This window comes from Salmo salar, chromosome ssa27 (genome assembly GCF_905237065.1).
Source record: "Salmo salar chromosome ssa27, Ssal_v3.1, whole genome shotgun sequence".
NCBI lineage: Eukaryota > Metazoa > Chordata > Actinopteri > Salmoniformes > Salmonidae > Salmo > Salmo salar.
In genome coordinates, this window is record NC_059468.1 from 18,179,246 (window position 1) to 18,202,737 (window position 23,492).

The 23,492-nt window shown below is 45.4% G+C and overlaps 3 protein-coding genes across 7 annotated transcripts; 2 read left to right on the forward strand and 1 right to left on the reverse strand.

The window, feature by feature from the left end:
• Window positions 1–1,744: 1,744 nt before the first annotated feature.
• Window positions 1,745–7,776, forward strand: LOC106588613 (keratinocyte differentiation factor 1). 5 transcript variants are annotated; one of them, XM_014177773.2, is made up of 5 exons: window positions 1,745–1,831; window positions 3,403–4,299; window positions 4,475–4,590; window positions 4,718–4,795; window positions 4,936–5,357. In XM_014177773.2, the coding sequence occupies exons 2-5, from the start codon at window positions 3,425–3,427 to the stop codon at window positions 5,013–5,015; spliced, it is 1,149 nt and encodes a 382-aa protein (XP_014033248.2). In that variant the 5' UTR covers window positions 1,745–1,831; window positions 3,403–3,424; the 3' UTR covers window positions 5,016–5,357. The 5 variants fall into 5 exon arrangements, with proteins under 5 accessions (XP_014033248.2, XP_045565521.1, XP_014033245.2 ...); XM_045709565.1 differs by having other exon boundaries at window positions 1,757–2,270; XM_014177770.2 differs by having other exon boundaries at window positions 1,758–2,193; window positions 4,936–5,355.
• A 651-nt stretch (window positions 7,777–8,427) lies between these two features.
• LOC106588612 (nuclear receptor subfamily 0 group B member 2) lies at window positions 8,428–9,842 on the reverse strand. The gene is made up of 2 exons (XM_014177768.2): window positions 9,050–9,842; window positions 8,428–8,791 (listed from the first exon to the last, which is right to left on the reverse strand). Exons 1-2 carry the CDS (start codon window positions 9,666–9,668, stop codon window positions 8,544–8,546), a joined length of 867 nt encoding a protein of 288 aa, XP_014033243.1. The 5' UTR covers window positions 9,669–9,842; the 3' UTR covers window positions 8,428–8,543.
• A 1,248-nt stretch (window positions 9,843–11,090) lies between these two features.
• On the forward strand, window positions 11,091–18,715 carry LOC106588611 (nuclear migration protein nudC). Its single transcript, XM_014177767.2, has 9 exons — window positions 11,091–11,297; window positions 11,621–11,698; window positions 14,176–14,394; window positions 14,512–14,604; window positions 14,776–14,889; window positions 15,205–15,399; window positions 15,514–15,597; window positions 16,431–16,549; window positions 18,338–18,715. Exons 1-9 carry the CDS (start codon window positions 11,226–11,228, stop codon window positions 18,387–18,389), a joined length of 1,026 nt encoding a protein of 341 aa, XP_014033242.1. The 5' UTR covers window positions 11,091–11,225; the 3' UTR covers window positions 18,390–18,715.
• Window positions 18,716–23,492: the final 4,777 nt, after the last annotated feature.

The window sequence follows — 23,492 nt, forward strand, 5'->3', positions numbered from 1 at the left end:
CAAGTCATTAAGGTTTCGAGGCTGATATTTGGCAACTCAAACCTTGAGCTCCCTCCACAGATTTTCTATGGGATTAAGGTCTGGAGACTGGCTAGGCCACTCCAGGACCTTAATGTGCTTCTTCTTGAGCCACTCCTTTGTTGCCTTGGCCGTGTGTTTTGGGTCATTGAATACCCATCCATGACCCATTTTCAATGCCCTGGCTGAGGGAAGGAGGTTCTCACCCAAGATTTCACGGTACATGGCCCCGTCCATCGTTCCTTTGATGCGGTGAAGTTGTCCTGTCCCCTTAGCAGAAAAACACCCCCAAAGCATAATGTTTCCACCTCCATGTTTGACGGTGGGGATGGTGTTCTTGGGGTCATAGGCAGCATTACTCCTCCTCCAAAAACGGCGAGTTGAGTTGATGCCAAAGAGCTCCATTTTGGTCTCATCTGACCACAACATTTTCACCCAGTTGTCCTCTGAATCATGCAGATGTTCATTGGCAAACTTCAGACGGGCTTGTATATGTGCTTTCTTGAGCAGGGGGACCTTGCGGGCGCTGCAGGATTTCAGTCCTTCACGGCGTAGTGTGTTACCAATTGTTTTCTTGGTGACTATGGTCCCAGCTGCCTTGAGATCATTGACAAGATCCTCCCATGTAGTTCTGGGCTGATTTCTCACCGTTCTCATGATCATTGCAACTCCACGAGGTGAGATCTTGCATGGAGCCCCAGGCCGAGGGATATTGACAGTTCTTTTGTGTTTCTTCCATTTGCGAATAATCGCACCAACTGTTGTCACCTTCTCACCAAGCTGCTTGGCGATGGTCTTGTAGCCCATTCCAGCCTTGTGTAGGTCTACAATCTTGTCCCTGACATCCTTGGAGAGGTCTTTGGTCTTGGCCATGGTGGAGAGTTTGGAATCTGATTGATTGCTTCTGTGGACAGATGTCTTTTATACAGGTAACAAGCTGATATTAGGAGCACTCCCTTTAAGAGTGTGCTCCTAATCTCTGCTCGTTACCTGTATAAAAGACACCTGGGAGACAGAAATCTTTCTGATTGAGAGGGGGTCAAATACTTATTTCCCTCATTAAAATGCAAATCAATTTATAACATTTTTGACATGCGTTTTTAAGGATTTCTTTGTTGTTATTCTGTCTCTCACTGTTCAAATAAACCAACCATTAAAATTATAGACTGATCATTTCTTTGTCAGTGGGCAAACGTACAAAAATCAGCAGGGGATCAAATACTTTTTTCCCCTCACTGTATATAGATCTACAAGTTCGTCCTGTTTGATTTCCTACAATTAGTTATCCTGTTACAGCAGTGATTATACATTTTTTTATTTCACCTTTATTTAACCAAGTAGGCTAGTTGAGAACAAGTTCTCATTTACAACTGCGACCTGGCCAAGATAAAGCAAAGCAGTTCGACACATACAACATCAGAGTTAAACATGGAATAAACAAACATACAGTCAATAATACAGTAGAAAATGTTTTGTACACACAGTGTACATCTAAAACCACATCAAATCAAGCCAAATGTATTTATAAAGCCCCCTTTATTTTATTTTTTACAAAGTGCTTATACAAAATTCAGCCTAAAACCCAAAGAGCAAGCAATGCAGATGTGGCTCGCAAAAACTCCATAGAAAGGCAGAAACATGTGTAATCTTCATAGGGCTAACCCTCCTGAATGAGAACAAAAATATATATATTTTTTTGCTTACATGTAATCACCGGTATTGCACTTTTACGACGGTCCCCAAACCACCTGAGCGCCAGAAAGCAGAATATTGCCTTCTGTTCGACCCTGTTAAGGGAAGAGTTCGACTATCGGTAAAAACAAAAGGTGTATTTTGCTCTCTACCGTCATCTGATTCTAGATATCACCCTAGGACGTTCCGTCGGTCAGCTATTGACGAGCGAACTCTGAATATCTAAAGTAGCCTAAAAACGAATTTACTGCGGTGATAGATTTTGGTTGGAGTAACTCTCTCGCTTTATTACCTTGTCGCGCAGGTGAAAAACTGTTGTAGGAAGCATTTGAGAAACGAAACTATGCCGCGTCTTTTTTGTGGGTAATTCAATACAAAAATATATATATATATATAAAATAAAAATGTAAACTCTTGCTCTTTATGGAATATAACCTTTCGGAAGAAAACTCGGTGGAGAACCGCGATCACCCTTCGGATGCCGTGAGTAAGACATCGCCTGAACACATGGAAACGCTAAAACAGCCAAATTAATAAACCCAGGTGTAACTTATTTGAAGGTATCCATTACAGATGGAACTAAAGTTGATTAGAAATGTGTTTTGGAAGTAGCACCTTGACAGTTATTGTATTTTTGTTGTTTACAAAAGGCTGTAGATGGACTGAAAAGGTCGTCGTCCATTTCAGCCAGTTGTTCTGTGTCTCAGCATATGACACTAGTTACCTTTCATTGTATGAAGTAGGCCCGGCCCTGCTTTCATCAAACATCTGATTAGGACATTGTTTTAGTCACCCTCCCGCATAGTCTATCAGACAAAGTATTTTGATAACATTCACCTTATGACACATTTGTTTGCATTTTGGCCTACGTTGAAAGGACACCGTCCTCATCCTGGCTTCCATATGGCCTCTGTTGACTTTCTTTGAACGTACACTACAGGCCAGAGGGGTACACTACAGGCCAGAGGGGTACACTACAGGCCAGATGGGTATACTACTAAGCAGGATAAATGAGTTAGCCAGCTAACTAGAAATAACTAGCTTTTCTGGTTCATTAAGAAAGATAAACTTACATATGTGTTTTTGATTGTTTAGTCAATTAGGCCATCCCCGTTTCAAGCTTCATTATATAAAAAATTAAAAGTTATTTAAGAATATTTAGGCAAGTTAGCTGGCTAATTCAATACCCCTCGTGGCTTCTTGTGCTGGAGACCCAGGCAGCAAATGTTTTTCCTACCAAAGCAATAACACGCCTGAATCAATTTCTCATCTAATCACCAAGCCTTGGATTTAGTTTAATCAAGTGTGTTAATGCTGGGCTAGAACAGAAACGTGCACCAGTGTGAGCAGTTTTTGTATTTAAACTGCTTGTGTTTCACTGATTTTAAAACAACTAATTTGAGCCCAATAGAACCAGTTGGGTAACTGCTTGGCACTAGGGGATATGTGGTGATTGATATTGTTGGTCGGTTTGGTCGGTTTAGTTTCCCATGCCGTGGGCCTGCAGCATACATTTGACATGGCCTTAATGTTTATGTAGTATTGTCTATTGATTCACGGCTACTTTGTTGTCTATTTGAAGCCGCTGCTTATTATGACAGGATTAAGCAATGTTTAAAAAAAATAACATACATATTTCCTACATTAATGTAATGAATTGCCCTCCGCCACATTCCCCGTCTTCTTTCCCAGGCCTTGGCTCTAGTGAGCCACCATGCCCAGCAGCATCTCAGGGTGCCCCAGACCTTGGTCAAAGCCAGGGGGCCAGGTCGGCCTCGTCCCTGAGGAACCCAACCGTCTCTTCTACCGGGGCAGCGGCACCAGCCAGGAGTCCTGCTATGAAGAGCGATGTGTGGACCCGGTGGAGGAGAGGCACCAGGTTCCCAAGGGGACCTACCACAAGGCCCACCGCGGGGACGTGCAGAGCAAGGCAGCTGAGGAGACCATCGGCTTCATCCCCGGAACAGCGGACTCTCCTCCAGGGGATCAAGGGTGTGGTCCTTGTGCCCCCTCCTCCCCAGGCAGCTGTAAGAACTGGGTGTGCAGCGTGCTGACCTGTGGACTCTACATGGTGTGTCGGAGCACCATCCTGGCCCCCAGTCCCACAGGGAGGTCCCCAGATGACGATCAGGAGAAGGTCAACCTCCGGGGTCTCCAGAGCCACCCTGGGGCCAACGACCCCCAAACCAGGAAGGAGGGTGGGGGTAGTGGCTCTGATTGGTCGGAGGACATCTACATCAGAGGGGTCAAAGTGGACATTCCCAGAATGAAGGAGGAGCCGGTGGTCCTTACCAGGCCTCCGTTACACAATGGAAGAGGTGGAGGAGGGAGACAGTACAGCCCTCCATCCTACTCCTGGTATGAGGGGGATATGGGTGATCTGAGCATGGGTGATGTGGATTCTCTGATCACCCAGAAGCTTTTGGAGCTGTACTCTGAGTACCAGATCGAGGAGCTGGCCCACTGCACCTCGGACTCAGTGTTCCTGAAGAAGACCGGTGAGATCAGCCAGCTGATCAGTGACCTGGCCGAGGAGCATCAGCTTGATGAGCAGGACGCAGAAGGTCGACTGGTCAAGGGCATCATCAGGTAGCTACCATTCACTGACATTTGCCGGTAGTGTTAAACTGCCTTGATCAATGGCACAACAGGTGTGTGTGTGTGTGCATGCAAGCTGTTGGGAAAGTGACAGCAAATCAATACATTTCCTTTTGTAAAATGGACAATAAAGTTTATACTATTTTAATCCATCCTATCCATTCAGGATCAGCACTAGGAAGAGCAAGAAGAGACCTCCGTACCAAAGGTCACAGAGGAGAACCTCCGACAGCGGAAACGAAACCATGAGCAACTACCAAACATCAACCATCAGCAATAACAGTAAGCAACACCTCTACTGATAAACAACCGCTTTTCCCCTATTTTACGTACTTGTTGAAGGAATACTTCATGGGCTTTCATTTGTTATTACATTGTTAGTTGACTGTCACTCTGTTTTACCTCAAAGATGATTACGATATCCAGATATCCAAGGAGACAGATTCTGATATGAACGCTAGGAACATGAGGAGGAACAGTGGAGCAGGTAAGAGACTTGACCGTGGGTACTGTATGTTGTGTGTCCTGCACAGTGTTATTGTAGTCATCATTAAGAGCTTGTTATGATGGGGTTAGATTCCTTTGATATTTCACTGAAATCGCAGTGTTTCCCCTGTGTTCATTTAGCAGCGGCACGTTGCTGCAGGCGTTTTCAGCTCTTAAGCTACGAGGTCCGGACCCTGCTGGTTTTCTGTTCTACTTTATAATGAATTACACCCACCTGGAGTCCCAGGACTAAATCAGTCTCTGATTAGAGAGGAACTATGAGTGGTCCAGAGTTCAGTTTGAGGGATGAAGATGATGAGTTTTTCTTGACGATGATGGTCTTGAACCAATTATGTATATATGACTAAACCTGTGGACTTCAAAATGCATTTTGCACACTTTTTGTTGTTGTTGTAAGTTTACGTTAACGATCTTGATGTCGAGGTACTCCTGATTTGAGTTTTTATGTCGTTTGTATTTTTGTGTGAACTATGAAGCCAAAGACACATTTCCACATTGCGTGGACAGTGACGTTTGTCTGTTCTATATCTCATGCCTTTATCATATTTTGATTTAAGCAGAAAGTTCTGAACATCAGATGTCTGTGTTTGGCATGCCCCTGCCCGGGACCTCAGTCAGAACATGATGATCCATCTTCAACACCGCTGATACCATGGAGCTACTCACCAGTCTCCAGCTGAAGAGGTTGGGATCCATAGATACACATGTTATATGTTCTATTTAATTCTGTTTTGGAAACTTTAAGGAGCCTGAGAATTGCACTATGTTAAATGAAGTGGGAGGAGTATTATGCGTCTGCAAACTCCTCCGAAGACCATGACTTTGCTTTGAAGGCGATACTATGAATCGTGTCATCTGTATACTGAAGGATTATAATGTAACCAGGGCAGTGAATGTGTCTTTGATTCTGGCGTATTGCGCCCTTGTTTGGGGGTTGGTCTGTCTCATAGGAAAGTCACTGTAGACTTACTTACCAAACCCTTCCAGCAGCTCCCCCTGTTTTGTTGTCCGTTCCTCTTATTGCCCTCCAATTACATCAGTGTGTTCCTTTACCCTTGAATAACAACTAGCTCTTTTGATATGAAACTCGACTCTCCACTGCTGCCGGACCTCTGACCTGCTTTCTCACTTCAACACTGACACAAGAATCAGTTTCAAGGTAGTGTACTCACATCTAGGGACTTGGTAAAGTAAACTGACTCGAGAAAGATAGATAACCGCACACGTGATTGGTCAACGGTTTTATAGTGCAACCTGTAGACACCATGAACTAACCTGGAATGTACTGGAGGCCAAAAACACCTGGTACGGGTGAGGAAGGAAATCCTCAAAGACAATGAATGTTATTGTTAACGTATTGGTGACTTTAAATACAATTGTATATGTGCTTTTTGATGCCAAGAGAATATCATACTCCTGTACTTAACAAGGTAATATTTTACTTGACACCCAGTGTCATAACATGTTATGACATGGTCTTAACCATGTCATATGTCACAACACTTGACATAACCTATCATAATATGGTCATTACACTGTCATGATATATATATATATATATATATATATATATATATATATATATATATATATATATACCTGTGTTGACATATATTGCATTATTTTATGGCTGGTTATGGATTCAAAACTCACATTTATTCAAAGTAGTTTTTTAAAGATTGTTTCTTAAATCCTTTGTTGTTATAATGAATTCTTTACAGTCATGTTTTTGTTATATTTTAAGTAACTTGTAGAAAATACTCTTTTTGACACTGTCATGAAGCATTATGACCATCATAATCCTATAAGTCACCTATCACGTACATGCTGTTATATACGTCATCAGTTAAAAAGAGAGTCTTGTCCTGCTCCTGAAATCTGCATCAGCGTTCATCCCAGTCATCAGCAACGGAGCGTTGGGGTAAGTGCATGCCTGACATCAATGTGTGTGCAATTACAGTGATCATTTAATATGGTCAATTTCACACATAATATAGAACATACACTGTTGACATGTAGGCTAATGGAATGTTTTGCCTTGTGTGGTAGGTTGTGACAATCTTATGTAGGTGTCATAACCAGCCATAAAATAACACACAATGTGTCACGACAGGGATATGATCATATTATAAAAGTTTCTGACATATTAAGACATGGTTATGACGCTGGGTGTCAAGTGAAGTGTTACCCATAACGGTAATCCTAATATGTTTGTATTGCTTTAAAATTGTTTAGGGTCCAAAATCTCTCGCGAGCATGTGGCCTGGTTAATGATTAACATGATCTCATTGTAGACGCCAATGACTACATACTTGAAATTAAATTGTATAATGTGTGCAATTCTGTGATTTATATAACTTTTTTTTAAAGGGATGCATAAATTAAGTTGTAAAGGCATTGATGCCATGCTATTCTTGCACATTTTGTCTTCTGTTTTATTGTAGCTGGTATAAATGAACTGTGTTGCTCTCTATGGGGAAAATTCTAACTTCCACTTAACTAAAATTAGACTTATGTACAATGAGACTAAGTGGATTTATGTGGAAGTTAAGAATGTCTAAATGAATGACTTGTTAATAAATAAATCTTTCAGGAACCCAGAAATGGAAATCCTCCAGGCAAGAATGTCTGAACCTATCACTAGCTCACTTTTCATTAGCTCACCAGTAGAAGAGTCCCAGTCATGTTGTGTGTGTGTTGTTGACATTAAGCCCTGTGTATTTCTGTGTTTTCATTCTTTCTAAATAGCCTTTTCCCGTCGCATTACTAGACATGAATCAGCCAGTTACTCACACACAGTACTCTTCCAATCTATCTACAACTCAGTTCTATTGTGTGGATGTTGATGTATTGAAATGGAAGAATCTCTGACAACATGCAGACTGTGCGAACCAATGAGGGTTCTGTGATGTGAAATGTTTAGAAGGTTGCGAATTGAAATTAAAGATCTATTCTACTGTGGATGGCAAGCATATGTTTTATTCTACTTAAAACATTTTTGTCTGAGTGTTCTGTAAGGTAATGTTTTGCCCTGTTGAACAGGCCCAAATGTACACAGATATCTTTGGCAGGTGCGCAGTACCATGGTGTTCGCTTGTGCCCCCTGGGGATAACTTTTATCTTTGGCAAGGACAAAATAATACAGACCACAGAATGACTGTAAAACAGGTCATTCTGGTCCTGGGCATAGACAGGAAATTGATAAGAGGTAGGTTTACAGGAAATATGAGTGTTGACACATTGAGCTTAGTTGGAGTATTAATACACAGTCTAAAGCCACATTTTGCTAGCCTTCCTTATCATGCATTGGTGAGTTTCCCAGGTCACGTCACTCAAGGGATTTTTGGTACTTTCCATTCCATACCCTGTACAGTGTACAGCACAACAGATACTTGTAGTTACAGGTAGAATACCACAGGTAGGAGCCAGAGTACATATCATGCTTAAGAGCCAGTACAATATTACAGGATTATTAGATCAATACAAAATACCGTTGCTCTCACTTCATTTATTTATTTTATCACACCACTGATAAATTGTCAGATACATGCCAAAAGTGAATGATAGAACAATGATTAAATGTGTGTATAGAAGAGAGGATAAACAGAAACATTTAGTTTATGAAACTTTTATTGCCTGATTGCATTCTTCACGTTCATATTTGTCATATTAGAAAATACCCTAAAGTATAATTCAAACACATACACCATACACACACACTTTCAGATTTATTCTTGTCTAATAAACAGCATCTCAATTAACAAATCAAACAGATTCGCCTGACCAATAACAGGTCTGAAGAACAGTTCTGTGATGAGTGATTGGCTGACAGTCTGTAAGTCAGAGGTTGATAGTAGGATGCAGCTGAATCGACCCAAGTCTCCTGGGTGAAGGGTCAGCACAACCTCCTGTAGAGCTCTCTGGGCCTCCTGTTGGAGACTGTTGATGAGTACAGTGGTGCTTAGTCCTGGGATATCTGTTAAGAGGAAGTGAGGGAAATGTAATGTCAAATCAATTGTATTCCACCATCAGTAGTTCAACACTAACGTGCCAGAAGAAAGAGTGAAGCTGTTTGGCGTATTTGTCATGTTCGATTATTAAATAATCATCGATTTATGGCATTGATTGCTTCAAATATTTACATCAAATGAAATTAATACAATGCCAGTTCAGGTAGATTTGGAGTTCCACATTACATCATAGCATGCTGAAAAGATTAGAATAAGATCTTTACCTGGATTGAACAGCATAGCTCCCTTCAGATAGGCATATTCCTTTGGGCTGAGATTCAGAGTCCACAGTCTGTTCAGACAGGATCTGAGTTTATGCACCCCAGCCAGGGTGGGCAGAAACATCTTTCCCTCATCTTCCACCTCCTGCTCTTCCTCACTCTGTGGCCCCTGACCGTTGAGAAGGATCCTCCTCAGCATGCTAGCCTGTGGAACATCCTTCACCTCGAACACAGTCCGTTCCTGGGCCAGGCCCAGAGAGAACAGGGGCACCCAGCAGTCCCTCAGCAGAGATAGCTGATCCTCCACTGGAAGCTGACTGAAGGAGGGTAAACTCTTCATGAAGCAGATGGTTTTGACCAGAACATTAGACGCCATCTGACAGGTTCCCTCAGGGTTCTTCAGACACACCGCCCGTTGCTGCTTGCAGTGACAGTTGTGAGGGATCATCTTGTTGTAGTTGTACTGGTTCACCTGGTTGTTGTTGATCAGGCTGTCGTTGTTGCTGTAGTTACTGTCCGCCCGAATCAGGATGTTGTACAGGATGGTGTGAGGCTGCTGTTGTTGCTCCCGGTAACCTGAACAGTGACAGGTGGTCTTCATCTCTTCAAGAGGAAACATCATGGAGAATTCCCCTTTGAGGAACAATAAAGTATCAATCAATCAATAGATGATAAGATGTCCCCAGTGCAGAGGCTTTACAGAGCTATGCTACAGAGGTGAGAATAGCCACATTCTCTCTGAAATATTGTCCAGCAGTATGATCAGCATCTCTGACTGGCTGACAACTCCTGTGGGCCGAGTCTTATTTATAGGTAGACAGGACACGCTCCTCTGATCTGTGTGTGACAAGTCATCATTGACCCCTCCCCCTCAAACCACACACACTCACACCTGAGAACAACAGGGTGACCCTGGACTGCTCTGCTCTCTGCGTTAGGTTCTCTCCACGTGGAGTGAGGTGATAGGGCGTATTCAATACAACTGTGACATTTGGCCTGCAGGGAGGGAGAGACGTGAGGAAGCCGGCTGCACTACAAGATCAATGACATTGGTCATGTTGACCTGACTACCAAGGACGGGGTCAATGCTCCCATACAGACTACCACCCCAACACACAGCCTTGGTTCAGTCTTCTATTTCTTGCTAGTTAAGGGGTAAACGCAAACTCAGGATATCAGCATTTGGTATTGACAAAGAGCAATATAATTTTAGGAAAATAATGACACAAGTAGCCTAGATCCTAATCATGTAGATAGGTATCATTTTATTCTCATTATCAATAGCCTACTTTCTTTTTGGCCTTTCATGTGTTTTGCAAATAGGCTAGGTAACCTAGAAAAAAAATTACCTTTCCACCCATGTTGCATATCAGTCAACATAACACTGTGTGGCGGTCACTGTGACCCTTATTTCAGTATATTTCAATAGTTCAGTCATGGCGCCAAGATACAGTATGTTATCTGGGTCAAACAATGGAACATTGAGCTGTTGGTCATTGACACCTATCCATCAGAGATATCTCCTGCTAAATCACGATCACTGTTAATACATGAAGGATTCAAATTAGAATGATGTTATCCAACTATTAACTGTAACATTTTCAATAGGATTTCTGAAGGCAAACAAGGGTCATTGCCAATTTAGAGGTGGGGAGATTAGATAAAATGGCTGCACCAAAGATGTTCAGAATCAGAAAGTAATCCTTGAGCATATAAATCGTGTTTGCAAGTGAAAATGTCTGTACATAAATACATTTTAATTCATTCAAATGAAAATGTATAACAGATTAACCTAAGAAAAAAGTATAATAGTGAAATGACACGAATATACGATAATTATGTCATAATGAATTTCCAATACTTTTTTTGCCATCAATCTAAGACTAATTTCGCATCAAGAATATTTGGTTCCCCGCTGCACTCGGTTTCACACCGTCAAAAAAGATCACGCCATAGCGTTCATCTAACACGATCTAATTGGCTGTTTGGTTTGCCAATCAAAAGGTTGGACTCATCTTGAACGTTTGCTTGCGTCAAACTTTTAATTCGCTTAGAAACAAGGCGGTGCTTGTTTCCAGGAAGTAGCACAGCAACGTGACTTCACATTGCTCCATTTTAGCTCCCTGCTAGCCTGCATTTCAAATTATATTTTAGTCAAGTTCGTACATTAGGACAGAAAATGGGTGATGATGAAAAGTATGACGGGATGTTGCTTGTTATGGCACAACAGCATGAAGGAGGTGTACAAGAGGTAATCTCCAGCTTGTTAGGATGCTAGCAAATTCATCATAAAACAACAGGCTAGACGGCTAATGTACGTTAGCTATATGATGGGGATGGGGAAAGTGTCCAGCGTTTCCACCATGAATATGGCACCACAAACCTGTAGTTAATGTTAGTTGCGTATATTAAATATCACACCAGTAGCGTATTCGTTAACCACAGTTTAGCTAGTTAGTTGTGTTTAGTCATGCTGGTGGTGTGGTAACCTTTAGTAAGCCATAGCAAATAGGCGTGTTTAAGGCTCAGGTTGGCTATGTATCATCTCTAATGTAATATTTATTCTCCCAACAGTTAGTAAACACGTTTTTCAGCTTCCTCCGGCGTAAAACAGACTTCTTCACGGGTGGAGAGGCAGGAGCACCAGAGAAGGTGAGTCCAGAATTGGCTACCTAACGCCTCGATCAAACCGACAGTGTCATAGCATTTTGGGACACCTTGCCTTTAAGCATTGCGTTGCAGAGGAAGTTGCAGTGCGTTCTGTGTGGTGCATATGTTTATCGAACATATGCGTCAAACTGTATGCATAGACGGCTTGACAGAAATAGTAGCAGATGGTGAATGTTGAACTTTTGTTGCGCACATATCCAGATGATGCTGCCTACTCTTTTGCCCAAGGCTACTATCGGTGTGATCAAGCCATAACAGAACCAAGGTTACCTATGTAACCACAGTTATGTGAGTTATATGGATCACTCCAATATATTGGTATCACTTTGCGGTGGAGGGATACATCCGAGGTGAGGATTTACAGATATACTCCCGTGTACACCTGTGTCACGACTGGGGTCCGGCCCTATATATAGACCCTATGGCCATGACACACGTTCTCTACATCATTTTGCATCGTCGACGATTGGTGTGATCCATATAGCTCACATAACCGTGGTTACATACGTAACCTTTGTTATGTTTCACTATATCGGATCACTCCAATATATTGGTATACCCGTACCAGATTAGTCGGTGCTAGACAGACCTGGCCAGCCAGCGGCGAAGTCCCAGCGCGGGACCGAGACGCAGGGGCCGTCAATGTGGAAGGGAGGTCCCGGCATAGTCCCCGGCAGAGGAGTTGACGCCCAGGACCGCTGAACCAACCGCAGAGGGAGGTGCCACATTTACCCGATAGTACCTAGCAAAGGTGCAAGAGGAAGCCCAGGACGCAGCCACATCTCATGTTGAATGTGCCACCACAGATCCCAGCACTGGCCTGCCAGCCAGGCGGTACGTTGTCGTAATCGTGTCCACGATCCAGTGAGAGAGCCTCTGCTTTGATAGCTCAGCCCCCAGGACTCTCTCACAATAGCAGACAAAGAGCTGGTCTGTTGTTCCCACTGACGTGTCCGCTCCACATAGGGTGTCAGTGCCCGCACAGGGCACAGCATGCCGGAGGGAGGCCCAGACTCCCCCACCACTGCCGGGGGGTTGTAAGCAGACAGGATAAAAGGGATGTTCACATGCCTGTCTGACAGATCCTTCGGGAGGAATGAGGGGTTGGGGCGGAGAGATGTTCTCCTCCCACCGGGGTCCATACGAGGACATACTGCACCCTGCATGACTCGGGCACAACCTCAATAACAGTGCACCAAGAGCAGAACAACCACCAGGGCAACTGGTACGTCGCGGTTGTAGCCGGTGCCCTTAAACTCCAATTTGTAAGTCGCTCTGGATAAGAGCGTCTGCTAAATGGCTAAAATGTAAAAAAATGTAACTCTGCATGGTGTTCATTACGCCCTCTGTAGTCCTAACATGGACCATTGGTGCCGTTCGCGGGGGGGTGTCCCGGCTTCAGTCGCGGGTTCCGCCCTATAATCTCCTGGTCCAGGAGGACCATGTCAGCTATCATGGTGACCATGGCCGGGTACTCCCGGAGGCCCAGTGACTCTGAGCCCGCTGCCGGCTTCTGATGGCCTGTCAGACTGGTAGCCCCGCTCACGGTGGTGAACATCATCGTCCCCCAGGACCAGCCGATCACTGGCCAACAGGGAACAGCTGTCGTCATCAACCTCCTGACGGTCCGACTTGATACTCCTACACTCTGCGGGGGAAAGAACAAGAAGAAAAGCAGCATGTTAAAACAATTCACAACACCCAGATAGAACAAGCCAGTTGTGTTCGGTAAATTACACTTTGTGGCAGCAAAAGCCATCGTACTAATGGCTGCACACGGAGTCGTAGTGTAACTCTAACGAAACACAAGTACGACGAACCACGGCGGAAGATGCAGATCAACCACGCGCAGCGAGTGCAGCACTCAAGAGGAGGGGCTGGACATGTGGCCAACTGCTCCAGGCTGCAAACAGCCAGTGAGTATACTTCCAAGGAAGATATTCCACTTACCAGTGACTTACCAAGCGAGCTTCAGAAGGTTTGTACCTCAAACCATACAGACGTCCACTGAGAAAATGGAAGTGTGTCATGGTCATGGGGTCTATATATAGGGCCGGACCCCAGCCGTGACACAGGTGTACACTGGAGTAAATCTGTAAATCCTCACCTCGGATGTATCCCTCCGCCGCGGAGTGATCCAATATAGTGAAACATAACAAAGATGCATATGTCAAAAGATGCAGAACTGCTGAAGTAGTTAATCGGTCTAATCTCCCCCTTTTCCCCTCTGTCCGGTTTCCACTAGATGGCACAAAGTAAAAAATTGGCTATATTGTAAAAATTATGAAAACAAAACTGTGTTTTTTTTTGTCTTAATTTAAGGTTAGGGTTATACATAAGGTCAGCAGTATGGTTTAGGATAAGGTTTAAAATCAGATTTTAAGAAGAGAAATTGTAGAAATGTGAGGGGTTTAAGACTTTGTGGCTGTGTTACCTAGTGACAACCCCTCTGTCCCCAGCTGGTGAAGGAGTCGTTTGCCCACCACAGTGGTCTTGCCCTGAAGGCCCACAGAGAGAAGGAGAAGAGGCAGGAGAAGGAGAAGAGAGAGAAGGCAAAGAGGGCTGCCAAGCTAGCTGAGGAAGAGGAGAAAAAAAAGAGGAAGAACGCAGACGACGAGCCCAAAATCAAAGAACTGACAGACGAAGAGGCAGAGAGACTTCAGTCTGACATCGACCAGGTAAGAGAAACGGATTGTCAGTTATGAATGATTGATTGATGTACTATACACACTAGATTTAACAATGTCATTGTCTTGGTGAAGTTTATATGCGCTAATTTAATGTCTTGGTTTCAGCAAAAGGAACAAGAGGAGAAGAAAGATGCCACAAATGCAGTAGCTCCAGCTGAGAAAGCTGAGAAGGAAGGGAGAGAGAAGGGAGACAAGGGGGTAAGAGATTCTGTTGGGATGCCTCAGTAGATAAATGAGCTGTATCGTATAGGCGGGGCGTCCCACCTGGGAAATGAACTAGGGGGAAAAACTGATGCACATAGTTTACAGCACAAGGGTATTTTATGTATGTTGAAGACAATTAATCACACTCTCCTTCATTTCTGCCAGACTGATTCCGATGGAGAAGAAGACGAGAAAGACAAGGACAAGATTAAACCCAACGCTGGCAACGGAGCTGACCTGGCCAACTATCGCTGGACACAGTCCCTGTCTGAAGTGGATGTGAGTCTATTTCCTATGTCTTCAGTGATTACAGTGTTACTATGTTCCCTAGTGATATTAAAGTCTAACTGCAGCATGTTTGTTGCTTTAACTATAGAGGTATTTGTGCTCTCCATTCGTGTAGCTAATCATGCATGGGCAGCTCCCTCTATTTCAGAGCAGATGTTGAGTATCTTTTTGTCTGCAGTCGCTAGGGGTTGGTTTAGTGTTGGGCAAGATGTAATCAGGCATTCTGTTGGTTTCCCTATGTCCTTGCCTCCTAGCTAGTGGTGCCTTCATTCTAACTGGGTGTTGCCCTCTATTCCGCCCCCCCAGCTGGTGGTGCCTTTTGATGTTAAGTTCCGTTTGAAAGGGAAAGATGTGGAGGTGGACATCCAGCGTGGTGTGCTGAAGGTGGGTCTGAAGGGCCGTCCTCCTGTGATCGATGGCCAGCTCTACAACCACGTCAAGGTGGAGGAGAGCTCCTGGCTCATTGAGGACAGCAAGGTGGTCACTATTCACCTGGAGAAGGTACTTCAGATAGGATGCTTTTATTTATTTTATTGCAATTGGTTTAATTGAGAGAGATGGTTTCAGCGTGAAATATTTTATAAGTCAGTAAGTCATGCCTTGTGTCTGTTTCAGATCAACAAGATGGAGTGGTGGAATAAGATAGTGACCACGGACCCAGAACTCAACACGAAGAAGATCTGTCCTGAGAACTCGAAGGTAACCAACGCCAAGCTACTGAAGCAAGGCTCACTGTATATTGCAAGAGAACATGTGATTAGTCTCCTCTATTTAAAAGTAAAAGGGTAATGTATCTCCCACTTATTAAAACTTTCCCTCACCCTCCATCTCTCTCTCCTCTCTATCGCTCACCCTCCATCTCTCTCTCCTCTCTATCGCTCACCCTCCATCTCTCTCTCCTCTCTATCGCTCACCCTCCATCTCTCTCTCCTCTCTATCGCTCACCCTCATCTCTCTCTCCTCTCTATCGCTCACCCTCCATCTCTCTCTCCTCTCTATCGCTCACCCTCCATCTCTCTATCCCTCACCCTCCATCTCTCTCTCCCTCACCCTCCATCTCTCTATCCCTCACCCTCCATCTCTCTATCCCTCACCCTCCATCTCTCTATCCCTCACCCTCCATCTCTCTATCCCTCACCCTCCATCTCTCTATCCCTCACCCTCCATCTCTCTATCGCTCACCCTCCATCTCTCTCTCTTCTATCGCTCACCCTCCATCTCTCTCTCCTCTCTATCGCTCACCCTCCATCTCTCTCTCCTCTCTATCGCTCACCCTCCATCTCTCTCTCCTCTCTATCGCTCACCCTCCATCTCTCTCTCCTCTCTATCGCTCACCCTCCATCTCTCTATTGCTCACCCCTCTATTGCTCACCCTCCATCTCTCTCTCCTCTATCGCTCACCCCTCTATTGCTCACCCTCCATCTCTCTCTCCTCTATCGCTCACCCTCTCTCTCCTCTATCGCTCACCCTCTCTCTCCTCTATCGCTCACCCTCTCCTCTTCCATCTCTCTCTGTGTTCCTGCTGTCTCAGCTGTCAGATCTGGATGGGGAGACCCGTGGTATGGTGGAGAAGATGATGTACGACCAGAGACAGAAGTCCATGGGTCTACCCACCTCCGAAGAGCAGAAGAAACAAGACATCCTCAAAAAGTAGCTTTCAGCACGTTGCTTATAGCACCATCATATAGCATGCCTGTTATGATAACGTTTAAGTAGTGCAATACTTTTCTTCACATATACAGTGTAAAGTTTGACCCATGTCAAGTCATCCCTGGGACTTAACTACTGACACAGAACTGACTAGTTTACCTACTGACAGGAAATGTTCTCTTTTCTGTTAACTTTCTCACAGGTAAAGGTACAATGGGGGGGGCATATGCGTCCTCTTTCACACATGTACAAGTGTGTGGTGTGAAATGGAAATTCGTTTTTTGCATATCCCATTCCCCTGAGACACCCGCGGATAATGGGGTCACAGCCAGGGATCAGCCATTATTGACAGCGACCCTGGAGCACTTGGGGTTAAGGGCCTTGCTCAAGGACAGATCGCCACATTTTTCACCTAGTCGGCTCAGGGATTTGAACTAGCAACCTTTCGGTTACTGGCCCAACGCTCTAACCACTAGGCGCCCGCTTGGTGCTTTGCTTTTTATTGTCTAAAATGTTCTAGTAGCTACTGTATAGTTTAACATAGCCATAAAAAGGAGGTAAAATGTGAATTTGAAAGCAGACTGTTTCCTGTCAAGGTCAGGTTACATAATCATTGCAGCCATAAACGGATAGTGAGACGTCTGTACCAGCTTCCGTACGGAGTCGGGGACCAGAGCTGACCTCGCTTGTTGCTCCTCTATCGTCATAATACCCGAGGTGTCTGGGCAGGAAACATGTCTCCCATTGACCTCGGCCATCATTGTACAGTCAGTCCTCAAGGGGTTTGTGGGAAAAGCGTGTCTCCAACTGTTTAACCTGTGTTATATGAGCAGGTGGATTGCATAGTTTATGTCCCTGTTGTTTTTATTGAAGAACAAAGTTATATTCAGTTTACATACTACATAGTCTTGTGAATATGCTCCATATTCTAAAGATGACCAGACAATGACAATGTCCTTTCCTAGCAATGTGACTTGGGCAATTTGAGGTGCAATTAGTGATGGTTGGCAAATATTTCATCTCTGTATGACTCGCTAGACTAGTATAGGTAGGACGATTACACTGAGATGAGGGGTCTGTACGGGATAGGGGGAAGGAGCTGTAGCCGTCGGAGATGGATGTAAAGGACGGTCTCTTATCACTGTGAAGGTTATTAACCCCTTCTACTTCCTGTCCTGGTCATGGCGAGGCCAGTGGTAGGTTAGCCGTGGTTGTTCACTTGTGTCTGGTTATATGCGTGTCATTCTGCATCGCCTCACACTTCCTCTAGTTTATGGGAGTGTCCTATTCAAAAGATCTGGTACGGTTACTACGGTTAGACTTTACTGTATGTTCATTACTGTTTGACACAATAGCAGACATCCAAGGCCTTTGGAAATGGATGTCAGTCTGATATGAGTACTTTAGGTATTGGACGATAATAGGCAAAGCAATATTAATCTGCATTTTCCCGATGCGGAGGTGAGAAAACAAAGATATAGGTCAATATTGCAAAGAAAATATTGGCTATTGGTATCACCCCAAATGTCCACATCCGTACATCTCTAACCAGTGTCACTGCTGCTACCAGCTTCGCTTCCTCCACTGTCCCCTTACTGGGCTCAACACTGGGATGAGTTTATCCTGTCAAGTCTGATTTACAAATGAATAGTATGCTGTCTTTAAGCTAGATGCAGTTAAATAGTCTTGCAAACTCCTATTGTCATATACCAGTTCCTTGTAGACTGGGACCAGGCTACTCTTCCACTGTTCAGACTGCATGACGTGACTCCCATCGTTGTGTTCCAGGTTCATGTCGCAGCACCCGGAGATGGACTTCTCTAAAGCCAAATTCAGCTGAGAGACGTCGCTGTCGTTCCCCAGCCAACCCTCCATACCCCTCTGCACTCTTACTCTGCCCAGGAAAACAAAACAACCACTATGAATCCTTATCAAAAGCAACCTCTGGCGCCGATGTTACAGTTGAATTGAATCCCCCCCCATCTTACTGTCTTTCTCTCCCCTTTTCTGTCTTTATGGGATGCTGGCTTCTTGTTAGTCTCATTCCTGTGACAGAAACTTGATGACTGTAATAACCCCCATCTTTGTTTTGTTCCATGTGTTAGTGTTCTGAGTGTTTAAAGAAATGGTTGGAGCCTTTTTTTAAATAAATTGATTCAAACCACATTCATTTTTATTTAACCAGCAAGTCAGTTAAGAATAAATTCTTATTTACAATGACTGCCAAACCCGGACGATGCTGGGCCAATTCTGCGCCGACCTATGGGACTACCCAGTCAAAGCTGGATGTGATGCAGCCTGGATTCGAACCAGGTACTGCAGCGACGCCTCTTGCACTGAGACTGAGTGAAATATGGCATCATCAGGACTTTACTGCAAGAGAAAAATAACTACTGAAATACCATGTGAGATTAACTATCATGGAGATTAGGCATTTATACTGAACAAAAATATAAACGCAACATGTTAAGTGTTTCCCATGTTTTCATGAGCTTAAATTAAATATCCCAGAAGTGTTCCATATGCACAAAAACCTTATTTAACTTCTAAGATTGTGCACATTTACGTTTTACATTTAAGTCATTTAGCAGACGCTCTTATCCAGAGCGACTTACAAATTGGTGCATTCACCTTATAATATCCAGTGGAACAACCACTTTACAATAGTGCATCTAAATCTTTTACGGGGGGTTAGAAGGATTACTTTATCCTATCCCAGGTATTCCTTAAAGAGGTGGGGTTTCAGGTGTCTCCGGAAGGTGGTGATTGACTCCGCTGTCCTGGCGTCGTGAGGGAGCTTGTTCCACCATTGGGGTGCCAGAGCAGCGAACAGTTTTGACTGGGCTGAGCGGGAACTGTGCTTCCTCAGAGGTAGGGAGGCGAGCAGGCCAGAGGTGGATGAACGCAGTGCCCTTGTTTGGGTGTAGGGCCTGATCAGAGCCTGGAGGTGCCGTTCCCCTCACAGCTCCGTAGGCAAGCACCATGGTCTTGTAGCGGATGCGAGCTTCGACTGGAAGCCAGTGGAGAGAGCGGAGGAGCGGGGTGACGTGAGAGAACTTGGGAAGGTTGAACACCAGACGGGCTGCGGCGTTCTGGATGAGTTGTAGGGGTTTAATGGCACAGGCAGGGAGCCCAGCCAACAACGAGTTGCAGTAATCCAGACGGGAGATGACAAGTGCCTGGATTAGGACCTGCGCCGCTTCCTGTGTGAGGCAGGGTCGTACTCTGCGAATGTTGTAGAGCATGAACCTACAGGATCGGGTCACCGCCTTGATGTTAGTGGAGAACGACAGGGTGTTGTCCAGGGTCACGCCGAGGCTCTTAGCACTCTGGGAGGAGGACACAAGGGAGTTGTCAACCGTGATGGCGAGATCATGGAACGGGCAGTCCTTCCCCGGGAGGAAGAGCAGCTCCGTCTTGCCGAGGTTCAGCTTGAGGTGGTGATCCGTCATCCACACTGATATGTCTGCCAGACATGCAGAGATGCGATTCGCCACCTGGTTGTCAGAGGGGGAAAGGAGAAGATTAATTGTGTGTCATCTGCATAGCAATGATATGAGAGACCATGTGAGGATATGACAGAGCCAAGTGACTTGGTGTATAGCGAGAATAGGAGTGGGCCTAGAACAGAGCCCTGGGGGACACCAGTGGTGAGAGCACGTGGTGCGGAGACAGATTCTCGCCACGCCACCTGGTAGGAGCGACCTGTCAGGTAGGACGCAATCCAAGCGTGGGCCTCGCCGGAGATGCCCAGCTCGGAGAGGGTGGAGAGGAGGATCTGATGGTTCACGGTATCAAAGGCAGCCGATAGGTCTAGAAGGATGAGAGCAGAGGAGAGAGAGTTAGCTTTAGCAGTGCGGAGAGCCTCCGTGACACAGAGAAGAGCAGTCTCAGTTGAATGCCCAGTCTTGAAACCTGACTGATTAGGATCAAGAAGGTCATTCTGAGAGAGATAGCAAGAGAGCTGGCCAAGGACGGCACGTTCAAGAGTTTTGGAGAGAAAGGAGAGAAGGGATACTGGTCTGTAGTTGTTGACATCGGAGGGATCGAGTGTAGGTTTTTTCAGAAGGGGTGCAACTCTCGCTCTCTTGAAGACGGAAGGGACGTAGCCAGCGGTCAAGGATGAGTTGATGAGCGAGGTGAGGTAGGGGAGAAGGTCTCCGGAAATGGTCTGGAGAAGAGAGGAGGGGATAGGGTCAAGTGGGCAGGTTGTTGGGCGGCCGGCCGTCACAAGACGCGAGATTTCATCTGGAGAGAGAGGGGAGAAAGAGGTCAACGCACAGGGTAGGGCATTGTGAGCAGGACCAGCGGTGTCATTTGACTTAGCAAACGAGGATCGGATGTCGTCAACCTTCTTTTCAAAATGGTTGACGAAGTCATCCGCAGAGAGGGAGGAGGGGGGGGAGGGGGAGTAGGATTCAGGAGGGAGGAGAAGGTAGCAAAGAGCTTCCTAGGGTTAGAGGCAGATGCTTGGAGTTTAGAGTGGTAGAAAGTGGCTTTAGCAGCAGAGACAGAAGAGGAAAATGTAGAGAGGAGGGAGTGAAAGGATGCCAGGTCCGCAGGGGAGGCGAGTTTTCCTCCATTTCCGCTCGGCTGCCCGGAGCCCTGTTCTGTGAGCTCGCAGTGAGTCGTCGAGCCACGGAGCAGGAGGGGAGGACCGAGCCGGCCTTGAGGATAGGGGACAGAGGAAATCAAAGGATGCAGAGAGGGAGGAGAGGAGGGTTGAGGAGGCAGAATCAGGAGATAGGTTGGAGAAGGTTTGAGCAGAGGGAAGAGATGATAGGATGGAAGAGGAGAGAGTAGCGGGAGAGAGAGAGCGAAGGTTGGGACGGCGCAATACCATCCGAGTAGGGGCAGAGTGAGAAGTGTTGGATGAGAGCGAGAGGGAAAAGGATACAAGGTAGTGGTCGGAGACTTGGAGGGGAGTTGCAATGAGATTAGTGGAAGAACAGCATCTAGTAAAGATGAGGTCAAGCGTATTGCCTGCCTTGTGAGTAGGGGGGGAAGGTGAGAGGGTGAGGTCGAAAGAGGAGAGGAGTGGAAAGAAGGAGGCAGAGAGGAATGAGTCAAAGGTAGACGTGGGGAGGTTAAAGTCACCCAGAACTGTGAGAGGTGAGCCATCCTCAGGAAAGGAACTTATCAAGGCGTCAAGCTCATTGATGAACTCTCCAAGGGAACCTGGAGGGCGATAAATGATAAGGATGTTAAGCTTGAAAGGGCTGGTAACTGTGACAGCATGGAATTCAAATGAGGAGATAGACAGATGGGTCAGGGGAGAAAGAGAGAATGTCCACTTGGGAGAGATGAGGATTCCAGTGCCACCACCCCGCTGGCTCGATGCTCTAGGGGTATGCGAGAACACGTAGTCAGACGAGGAGAGAGCAGTAGGAGTAGCAGTGTTATCTGTGGTAATCCATGTTTCCGTCAGCGCCAGGAAGTCTAGGGACTGGAGGGTAGCATAGGCTGAGATGAACTCAGCCTTGTTGGCCGCAGACCGGCAGTTCCAGAGGCTGCCGGAGACCTGGAACTCCACGTGGGTCGTGCGCGCTGGGACCACCAGGTTAGAGTGGCAGCGGCCACGCGGTGTGGAGCGTTTGTATGGCCTGTGCAGAGGGGAGAGAACAGGGATAGACAGACACATAGTAGACAAGCTACAGAAGAGGCTACGCTAATGCAAAGGAGATTGGAATGACAAGTGGACTACACGTCTCGAATGTTCAGAAAGTTAAGCTTACGTTGCAAAAATCTTATTGACTAAAATGATACAGTACTGCTGGCTTTTGGAGTAGGCTAGCTAGCAGTGGCTGCGTTGTTGACTTTGAACGTGTAGCTGGCTAGGTAACCTCGATAGTTTCAGTACTACACCTTGTCATGATACAAAGCAACTTTGTAGCTAGCTAGCTAACATAACACTAATCAAGACGTTCCTTGTAATGTATTTACTTTCTACAATGCTGCTCGTCGGTAATAGTTGGCTGGGTTAGGAAAAATGGCGTCGCGGGGGACGGAAATAGCTGGCTAGCTAACCTCGATGGCTGGCTAGCTAACCTCGGTAATTACTAGACTACACAATTATCAAGCAATGACAAAGACAACTAAGTAGCTAGCTAGCTAACACTGCACTAGTCAAATCGTTCTGTTGTAAAGTATTAGTATCTACAGCGCTGCTAGTCGGTAACGGTTGGCTAGCTAGCAGTGGGTTAATGATGACTAGGTGTGTTGACTAAGTCTGGCGCCGCGTCGCGGCTGGCTAGCTCACCTCGATAATTACTCAAACGATTTGTTTACATCCCTGTTAGTGAGCATTTCTCCTTTGCCAAGATAATCGTTCCACTTGACAGGTGTGGCATATCAAGAAGTTGATTAAACAGCATGATCATTACACAGGTGCACCTTGTGCTCGGGACAGAAGGCCACTCTAAAATGTGCAGTTTTGTCACACAACACAATGCCAAAAATGTCTCAAGTTTTGAGGGAGCGTGCAATTGGCATGCTGTTGCCAGAGAGTTGAATGTTAATTTTTCTACCATAAGCATCCAACATCGTTTTAGAGAATTTGGCAGTACGTCCAAACGACCTCACAACCGCAGACCACGTGTAACCACGCCAGCCCAGGACCTCTACAACCAGCTTCTTCACCTGAGGGATGGTCTGAGACCAGCCACCCGGACAGCTGACTAAGTATTTCTATCTGTAATAAAGCCCTTTTGTGGGGAAAAACTAATTCTGTCCCTGGCTCCACAGTGGATGGGCCTATGCCCTCCCAGGCCCAACCATGGCTTCGCCCCTTCCCAGTCATGTGAAATCCACAGATTAGGGCCTAATGAATTTATTTCAATTGACTGATTTCCTTATCTGAACAACAACTCTGTTAAATTGTTGCATGTTGCGTTTATATATTTGTTCAGTTTAGTTCATTGTGGAATGTAACCAGAACTTTCAG

What these genes read in the sequence shown, in the direction of transcription:
- LOC106588613 (XM_014177773.2), top strand. Translation starts at nt 3,425, where the DNA reads ATGCCCAGCAGCATCTCAGGGTGCCCCAGACCTTGGTCAAAGCCAGGG. An exon ending in CTGGTCAAGGGCATCATCAG is followed by an intron (nt 4,300 to 4,474) that starts GTAGCTACCATT and finishes CTATCCATTCAG; the next exon opens with GATCAGCACTAGGAAGAGCA. An exon ending in GAGGAGGAACAGTGGAGCAG is followed by an intron (nt 4,796 to 4,935) that starts GTAAGAGACTTG and finishes GTGTTCATTTAG; the next exon opens with CAGCGGCACGTTGCTGCAGG.
- LOC106588611 (XM_014177767.2), top strand. Translation starts at nt 11,226, where the DNA reads ATGGGTGATGATGAAAAGTATGACGGGATGTTGCTTGTTATGGCACAA. An exon ending in ATGAAGGAGGTGTACAAGAG is followed by an intron (nt 11,298 to 11,620) that starts GTAATCTCCAGC and finishes TTCTCCCAACAG; the next exon opens with TTAGTAAACACGTTTTTCAG. An exon ending in TCACTATTCACCTGGAGAAG is followed by an intron (nt 15,400 to 15,513) that starts GTACTTCAGATA and finishes TGTCTGTTTCAG; the next exon opens with ATCAACAAGATGGAGTGGTG.
- LOC106588612 (XM_014177768.2), bottom strand. Translation starts at nt 9,668, where the DNA reads ATGATGTTTCCTCTTGAAGAGATGAAGACCACCTGTCACTGTTCAGGT. An exon ending in AGCTATGCTGTTCAATCCAG is followed by an intron (nt 8,792 to 9,049) that starts GTAAAGATCTTA and finishes TCCTCTTAACAG; the next exon opens with ATATCCCAGGACTAAGCACC.